The sequence below is a fragment of the Artemia sp. Qi Xiang Cuo genome, chromosome 12 (genome assembly GCF_049724085.1).
Source record: "Artemia sp. Qi Xiang Cuo chromosome 12, ASM4972408v1, whole genome shotgun sequence".
In the NCBI taxonomy this organism is placed as follows: domain Eukaryota; kingdom Metazoa; phylum Arthropoda; class Branchiopoda; order Anostraca; family Artemiidae; genus Artemia; species Artemia sp. Qi Xiang Cuo.
In genome coordinates this window covers 53980370-53989581 of record NC_142805.1, presented here as the reverse complement: position 1 = coordinate 53989581, position 9212 = coordinate 53980370, and the positions used below count along the sequence as shown (strand labels likewise).

The 9212-nt window shown below is 33.5% G+C and overlaps 1 protein-coding gene across 1 annotated transcript; it reads left to right on the top strand.

The window, feature by feature from the left end:
• Positions 1–3411: 3411 nt before the first annotated feature.
• LOC148946277 (uncharacterized) lies at positions 3412–8986 on the top strand. The gene is made up of 3 exons (XM_089098090.1): positions 3412–3511; positions 6523–6706; positions 8864–8986. Exons 1-3 carry the CDS (start codon positions 3470–3472, stop codon positions 8941–8943), a joined length of 306 nt encoding a protein of 101 aa, XP_088954216.1. The 5' UTR covers positions 3412–3469; the 3' UTR covers positions 8944–8986.
• Positions 8987–9212: the final 226 nt, after the last annotated feature.

Here is a 9212-nt window from a genome sequence, read left to right as displayed (position 1 = left end):
TTCTTTGAACCGATAATTCTTTTTTTTTCAAAAGACACGAACAAAATCGTTTAAAGAAACTTGAAGTGCTATCTCTGACATTTCCATTGATTCTTTATTCCTGTTCTCTGAGATGTAAAATTTAGAATATTATTGAATGGGTTGAGGCGTCCCCTCCCTGAATAATTCACATTTGGAAACCCCACCCCCTGGGAAATACCTCCCCCAAGAACATTTTCTTTTCCCGCTGATAAATCCCCCGCGTTAAATTCCACCCAGCAACAAGGATGCTCTCCTCCCTAACAAGGATAGAAACAGAGAGTGTAAGGGCACAATAACTTTTAATTCGTAATTAAATAAAAAAAAACAAGTTTTTTAAACTGAAAGTAAGGAGCGACATTAAAACTTAAAACGAACAGAAATTATTCCGTATATGAAGGGGGCTGTCCCCTCGTCAACGCCTCGCTCTTTACGCTAAAGTTTTTTTATTGTTTAGAAAAATAGAGTTGTGAGAAAGTCAAACTTTAGCGTAAAGAGCGAGGCGTTGAGGAGGGGACAGCCCCCTTCATATACGGAATAATTTCTGTTTGTTTTAAGTTTTAATGTCGCTCCTTACTTTCAGTTTAAAAAACTTGTTTTTTTTTATTTAATTTTTGAACGTTTTTGAATTAATGCAGGTTTTGATTTTGGCTCACCGTACATGAATAATTAAAACAAATTTTGCATATTATATTTGGTTAAATGGCTTTCTCGAAACTTGTTTAATTTTATTTACGAACGTTTTTATTAGTAATAAATATACGTAACTTAGAATTAACTTACGTAACGAACTTCTATATTCATAAAATTTTAACACGTATATTAAGGGGTTCGCCCCCTAGTCAATACCCTGCTCTTTAAACTATAGTTCAAATTTTTTTTCCAGTTCTTTAAAAATGACCTCTTAATCACAATCAGTTGATCAGTTGAAAAACTTTTTTTTTTTTATTTAATTCCTGATCTTTTTCTTTAATAATGCTGGGAAATCCGGCGCCCCCTTCATAGCAATGTCCCTTCCCCCGTGAAAACTTCCTTCATGGAAAGATCCTTCCATATAGCCCCCGACCCTCTCCTTCTCCCACTTACCAGAAACAATCTCCTCTGAAAAAGTCTGTATACTTCCCAATAACCAATACTGTATGTTAACAGTGAGTAAAGTTCATAACTTTCAGCCCTCCCCCTGGGGACTTTGGGGGATCAAGTCATTCTAAAAGACATTTTTATCATATTTTCGAATATGCTGAACAAGATGGATATCTCAAAATTTTTATCATGAGCCTTTGGGAAAAATCTAAGCATGGGAGGTGGCCTTGTTGCCATCCATTTTTTTTGGTCACTTAAAAAAGGCACTAGAACTTTCAATTTCCGGTAAAATGAGCCCTTGCTCGATCTTCTAGGACCACTGGGTCGATACGATCACCCCTGGGGAAAAAAACAAAACAAAAAAAACAAACAAACAAATAAACACGCATCCGTGATTTTTCTTCTGGCCAAAAATGGAAAATTCCACATTTTTGTAGATAGGAGCTTGAAACCACTACAGTAGGGTTTTCTAATACGCTGAATACGATGGTGTGATTTTCATTAAGGTTCTATAACTTTTAGGGGGTCTTTCCCCCTTTTTTCGAAAATCAGCCAAATTTTCTCAGGCACGTAAATTTTGATGGGTAAGCTTAAACTTAATGAAACTTATATATTCGAAATCAGAATTAAAATCTGATTCTTTTGATGTATCTATTGGTATCAAAATCCCGTTTTTTAGAGTTTCGGTTACCATTGAGCCGGGTCGCTCCTTACTTACAGTTCGTTACCACGAACTATTTGATTCAATGAACCTGTTCCAAAGTTTATACGACCACCACTTCCACATAAAGTGCCCCTGGAAAAATAAATAAATATTAATTCATTTAACCCTTATGGCTCTTTACTTGGGCAACGCTATAGCTTTACTTCTGACCTAAAAAGTTGAGTAGAAATTTCAGCTTCCATTTTTATGAGTATCCGAAATTATCTGTGGGGAATATGTTTGGGGGAGCATATTCCACGGCTGGGAAATTTTTGCTCACACCTACTAGGCATCTGCCCTCCTCCCTAACAACAAAAGAATCAGAAAGTCCAACTGCAGTGGTGTAAGTGCCTGACGCTAGATCATTGTTCGTGAGGAAATATTTTCTGTAACTGGGGAGCCTCTGCCTCTCCACTAATTCGAAATGTAGAAAGTTGTTTAGAACCTCTTCCCCCACCCTCTCCCAAAAAATACCATCACCTCCAGAACGAAAATTCTAGCTCCTGTCTTTATCCTCCGAATATTTTATTGCCCCTCGCCCCCCTCCACTTCTAAAAATGAAAAACTATGCAGTTTTGTTTTCTATTCTCAGTAAGATTGTCTTTTTTGATTATGTATATCGTTTCTGAAAGTATCTTAATTTACTTTATCCCCCCTCCTAGTCTGAAAATATATAGCCCCAGTTAGATGTTCATTAAGAATAAGTAATTCTTGTTATATGTTTGCGTGTTTGTAGGGGGGATCGGCGGATGATAGTGCTAAAGTTGAGTGAAACGGTGTTAAGAATAACAAACAAGTAGGTTAATAAGTTTTGAATTTCGTGATAATACATTCTCATACCGACACCGTGTCCCTTTTTCTTCTAAGTTTAAATACAAATAATAGGCGTATCTTATAACAGGTAATCAGCATTCAGGTGAAGTTTCTTTTTGGCTGGAACTGTTTTATTTAACCACCTCCTAACAATAGCCTCAATTAGCGAGTCTATGTTTCTTCACCAATGCACAATATACATTGTTGGTTAGAACCCCTTCTCCCACCCTCTCCGACAAAAATCACCACCTCCTGACCAAAATTGTAGCTCCTACCTTGATCCTCCAAATATTTTATTGCCCCTCCCCCCTCCACTTCTAAAACTGTTGAAACAAAAATCCAATTTTCTTTTTATTCTCAGTAAGGTTATCTTTTTCAGTTATTTTCATTGAAAAGATTGAGATATTGCAAAATACAGTCCCCACCCAACGTATAATTGATGCCACTGCTTCCTGACTTATTATACCGTAATTGTGACAGGTTTTGTTCCGAAAAGTCTGCAGTAAATTTCAATTACTAGATTTGTCATTCGAAACAATTCTTACAAATTATTATATTTTGAATTTGTGAATCCTTAATGGATTAAATAATTTAAATTCTTTAGTTACAAATATATTAAATGAAATTCTTGATTAAATACCAAAAATCACTGTACTGTTTTTACAAACAAATCGTAATTAAATACTCCGTAAATTAAGGTACTAAAAAACAACCCCTGACATACTAAATTAATGTTAATATATATTTTTCCAGGTTACTGAAACAATGACTTTGGCGCAATTTGAAGGAAGATGGTGCGCCTCTGTTTTGGAGGATATTTATTTATCGTAATTTCAAGAAAAAATCGGAAAAATGGAGGAAAAAGCAGCCAAAGATGTGTTCTTTCGTATTAACGTAAATTTTCTTGGATAATTTATTAGATCACTATGGCTTATCAGCTATAGAGAGATATTTTAGCTGTTGGTTGAAAATCGAATTTGCTTTAAATTTAGAAAATTCACTGTTTAATTTCGAAATTCTTGCCAGACAATTCTTTAAAGTAAAATGTGAATGTTTTATTTCTGTTAGCCTGCTGCCTTTACTTCTCTGAATCTGTATTTAGTTTTGTGTTTATGTTTTAATAAACATAACCAACCATTTTGGTATTAATCATTTTCAATGTCTTGGTTATGCTTTAGTGGTAAAGGTAAAAAGTATAAAACTATAGGAAAATACGCCCCCCCCCCAGTAAAATGCCTCTTCTTAAAAAAAAACTCCTTCTCTCTCCCCCCCCCCCCCAAAAAAAAAAAAAACAAACTAAAACTACGGAACTACAGAAATTAGTTCAAAGGGAAAGACAAAGGGAGGGGGAGGTAGACGTATGAACTAAAGAAAAAAGAGGATATAATAAACGGAAAATAAAATCAAATAGGTGAGAAAAAACGAGGATATGGTCTGACAGTAGCAAAATATAAAGACGAAAAATAAGTAAATATTGTGACAAGGACCTCCACCATGTCGTCCTCAGTGCTCATAAGATTACTTATTCACAATGAACATGTAACTTGGGCTATATATTTTCAGACTATGAAGGGGGATAAAGTAAAGTGAGACACTTTCAGGAACGATATATATAAATATTGAAAGAAACAAATTATAGTAGTTTTTAATATTTACAATACGCCTATAAATGAGGCTATTAACAACGAAACATGTGACAAAGACAATGGACCGTTTCAATGACGAAGTGTTATCTTATATCCAGTTTGAATCCAATTCATTGGTTTTACTTATATTTGAACTCTGAAGAAATCAAGAAAGGTAAAGACACACGGTAGATACATGATTTTTATTCAAATATAGTCAAATTTTTATTCAAAAAGCAGCCAAAGATGTGTTCTTTCGTATTAACGTAAATTTTCTTGGATAATTTATTAGATCACTATGGCTTATCAGCTATAGAGAGATATTTTAGCTGTTGGTTGAAAATCGAATTTGCTTTAAATTTAGAAAATTCACTGTTTAATTTCGAAATTCTTGCCAGACAATTCTTTAAAGTAAAATGTGAATGTTTTATTTCTGTTAGCCTGCGGCCTTTACTTCTCTGAATCTGTATTTAGTTTTGTGTTTATGTTTTAATAAACATAACCAACCATTTTGGTATTAATCATTTTCAATGTCTTGGTTATGCTTTAGTGGTAAAGGTAAAAAGGATAAAACTATAGGAAAATACCCCCCCCCCCCAGTAAAATGCCTCTTCTTTGAAAAAAACTCCTTCTCTCTCCCCCCCCCCAAAAAAAAAAACAAACTAAAACTACGGAACTACAGAAAATAGTTCAAAGGGAAAGACAAAGGGAGGGGGAGGTAGACGTATGAAACAAAGAAAAAAGAGGATATAATAAACGGAAAATAAAATCAAATAGGTGAGAAAAAACGAGGATATGGTCTGACAGTAGCAAAATATAAAGACGAAAAATAAGTAAATATTGTGACAAGGACCTCCACCATGTCGTCCTCAGTGCTCATAAGAAAACAAATCTAAACTTTTGAAGTAAACTCTACAAGATGAGAAAAGATATTGAATCCAAAAAACCAACCAGAACTAAATGAAAGACAATTTACCAATAGGATAATTATTCTTTGTTTTGCAATAGATTTTGCCTGTCTGCAACCTCGATTTTCATTAGATATGCAGACAGGTTGTCTTAAATTAGACTGGGCGAAAACATTAATTGAGTCTTTAAATATTAAGTTATTATAAATTGGGCTTAAGGAAAAATCTCCTATGTCTCTATTTATAGTAAAATTTCTGTTTATATATATTTTTTTATCTCCATTGCCTGTTTAAAAGATTGCGGTAGGCCATTTACCACTCCCAAGATATGGAGGGCCAAAGCAGAATCAAAGTAGTCATTTTCATTTTAAATCTCAGGGACTTGTCTATTGAAATTTTGTGTTGTTAGAAATGTTTTCCCAGTTGTTGATGGGTCTTCCCAATGTAAAATTTCCCACATGAACACGGGACTCTGTAGACACTACTACCCAGTATAGGGTCAGTTTTATCTTTTCCCGAGTTGAAAATATGTTCAACTTTTTGTTCAGTTTTGAAGCAAACAGAGATATTTTTTTTTTGTTTTGTTCCAGTTTTTAGCTGAGTTTCGAGATATATGGTAATGCGGTGAAAGTTTTGCTTCCAATTACTGGAGTAATTGAAGCAAGGGGGACGGGCTCCCTATTTTCCGTTTTTACCTTTTTTAATCGTCTATCTATGATGTTTTCAATAAGGTTAATTGGGTAGCTATTGCAAAATAGAATATCCTCAAAATAATTTAATTCAGATTTTACATGATGACGTGAACTTTTTAGTTATTTTTTGTCGAAAGTAATTGGAGACCAACCATCCGCGGGAAGGGATTTCCCACAGGGGTATTTTCCACGGGAGAGTATTTTCTTGGGGACGCCGTCTTCAATAATACGAATATAAAGCTCTCGTCACATAAAATATATAATCAGCAATTTCATATGTATTTGTATGTGTGTGTCTTTGTAACCCACGCCACACTTTAATACTGCTCAGTAAACATACGAAAACTAGTCTAATTCACCTTTCCATAATAAGTTTCCTACAATTAAAAGAAATAGTATCCAAACAAAACAGAACCAATTTATCAGATACATATGTTGCAGATACATATGCAACATAAAAGAAAGCTCATAAACAATAAAGTCAATACAGGCACGTAATCAGGAGTGTATTTTTGAGGAATCAGAGCTTCGTGGGGAAATAGGCTTTTATTTGCAACATACAAAAGTAATAAATTTATGTTGAAATTCAAAGAACTATACCATGATTAATGAAACATACTAAGATTTTAAACTAGGAGTACGCTATTGGCAAAACACCCTCAATCATGTTTTCATTTTAGCTTGAATCAGCAAAGAAGAAAATAACTTCTTCTATAGCTAAAACTGGATGCTTCGGGCAAATGGAACTGCAAGAGCTATATTCGAAGATGGAAAGGAATCCAAAAACTTTTGCTGGTATAAGAGCAGCACAAAGAAAATTATCTGGGATGTGCCTTTTCTTAAGAGAGAAACCCCAAAGTAGTGGTAAGTGAAATAATCCAGCTATAATTGGGAATTGATGTATATTAGTAGATACTTGAGTTTATGTTTCACGGATTATTAATGCTTTTTCTCTAGGCCGCATCCAGGTTTAAGAGGTACCAGATTTAAACCCCCTCTCCTCGCCCACTAAATTTTTATCTGACCAGCAAAAAATCAACAAAAATACATCTTATACTGTTATTATACGTTTTCTAAAGAATTTATTTTCATGTTGAAAACCCTCCAAAACATGTAAAACTCCCCCCCTCCCCTACAAAAAAATCTTGGATACACTCTTTCTTATTCTACTGCCATTATTAATGTAAATCCACCATAAAGTTGCTAGATTCAACACATAATTGAAGAGTTTTCCTCAAATCAATAACTTGGCATTGTTTCTAACATTTTTTCATGATATCTTTCAATATAATCTAGGGAAGATTTCTTTTCGAATGACCTCAGATAGATTTAAAGTATTAAATTTTTTTGCAGTGAAATAAATATATGAAAAAGAGACTTCTAAACAACTTCCATATAGAAATAATTATAATCCTGTTATTAGTATATTTTATATCAATTTCTTGTTAATAATAGTACTAGTTTTATGAAACTTGAAACTTAAATCAATTCAAAATTTCAGTTGGTATATTTCACCCTCTCCCCCTAGAAAGAATCTTAGGTCATATGCTTATCAAATGAGACAGCTAAGTTGTCTGGAGCTAAATCTAAATAAAACTATCACCGTGAAACGAGAACTTGAAGGATGATATATTACGTTATTCATCAATATTGGGAAATACTTAAAATTCCAACTATTTATTAGATGCACAGATCTCACACTGCAAGTATTTGCAGCGAATTAAAGTTTTGTATTCATAAGAATTGCTAAAACTCCGAATAAAAGACTGAAAACTAAAAGCCGACACCTACTTTCCAGGAAATCTTAGAAAAATCTTAGAAAACGATTTAGCTTCTCCTGTTTTGTACCAGAGATAGAGATATTTAGATTCACTGAAACTTACATGATTAAATTGCATAAATTTTGTTTTTTATTGAATGGAACATAATTTTCTTTTTAAAATTTAGGAAAGGGCAGCCCGAAAAAATATTCTCGTATACCTGCATGGAAAACATTAAAATCAGCTCAAAAGAAAAATATCATTGAATAATTTGGCAGCTTTTGAAGTTTCCTGTTGTACTAATTGATTTGAATAAAATCTTTGCGGACATTGGAAGAAGGGCCGTCACGTACGGGGGTGGGGACGCCCCCCTCCAATGTTTTTGGTCACTCGGTTAAAAAATAAGTCTAAAATTCTTTGTACGGTACAATAAAGATCACGAAAATACTGACATCTACGGAAATTTCGAACCTTTTCGGTAAACGCAGCAGTTTTACCGATTCCTGTTGTGATTTTATAGATGGTGCCACAATTTTCCATTTGGTTAAATAGACAGCTTTAAAATAGTGAAATGGTATGTACCGCAATCTGAATCTCGGTTGGTAAATGCAGCGGTTTTACTGACCCGTGTAGTGATTTACGTATTGTCTTCGAAACGGACATTATGCTAATTTTTGAAAAAACAGTCAGTAAAAATGACCAGCCAGTCGGTAAAATCTCTTGGCCTTCCCCCCAAACGTTTTGGCTAGTAACGACACTAATTGGAAGTACACTATATATGGTGTATTTAAAGTTGTAAACTTTTAGACAGTGTTTTGTTTACAAATTAGTAAGAGATTAAGAGTTTTCCTTGTTTTAAACTATCCTGTCCTTAGCTTTTCGAACTGTTAATATAGCTAAGATTCTCTTTCAATTTTTACCAAAACTTTCGCCAATGCTAAAATTCTTAAGAAGATTTACAGTAACGAACATCCTTAAACCGTCTGTTTTCATGGGTCTAACATATAGTTGATTAAATTTTGATGGAGGATTTTCTTTTTCATTTTGAACACGAGCGTTTACCAAAACTACAAAAGTCAACATGAAGGTCTTTTTCATAAAACGCTTAATATCTAATTTAAAATAATTTTATAAAAATATCTGATTGTTTGAATTTCTGCTTAAACTATTCAATTATATGATGTAATTTTTTCTTCACCTTGAGTAAAAAAAATAAGTGTAATTAATAATTAAGTCAAAGCACATACTTGCATATTTTCAGAGCAAGAACAAAAAACTTCGGAAGGTTGGGCAAAAAACCCAGTTCGAGTTCATGCGAAAGAAAATTCCACAAAAAATTGACATTAGAGAAACGATTCTCAGGATTCGTCATAAGGAAAAGTGGGTAAGTAAGATTTGGATTTCCGATAAACTAACATAAACTTTTCTTTTATGTCGCACAAGGTGTCGTAAAAAAAGAGAATTATTATATTAAAATATAGTTGTAATACTGATTAAAACTAATTATTACTCAAAATGTGATTTAAGACACTTAAAATAACTTAATATTAAACAAAACAGGACTCGAATTAAGAAATACGGACTCGAATTAAGAAATACGGACTCGAATT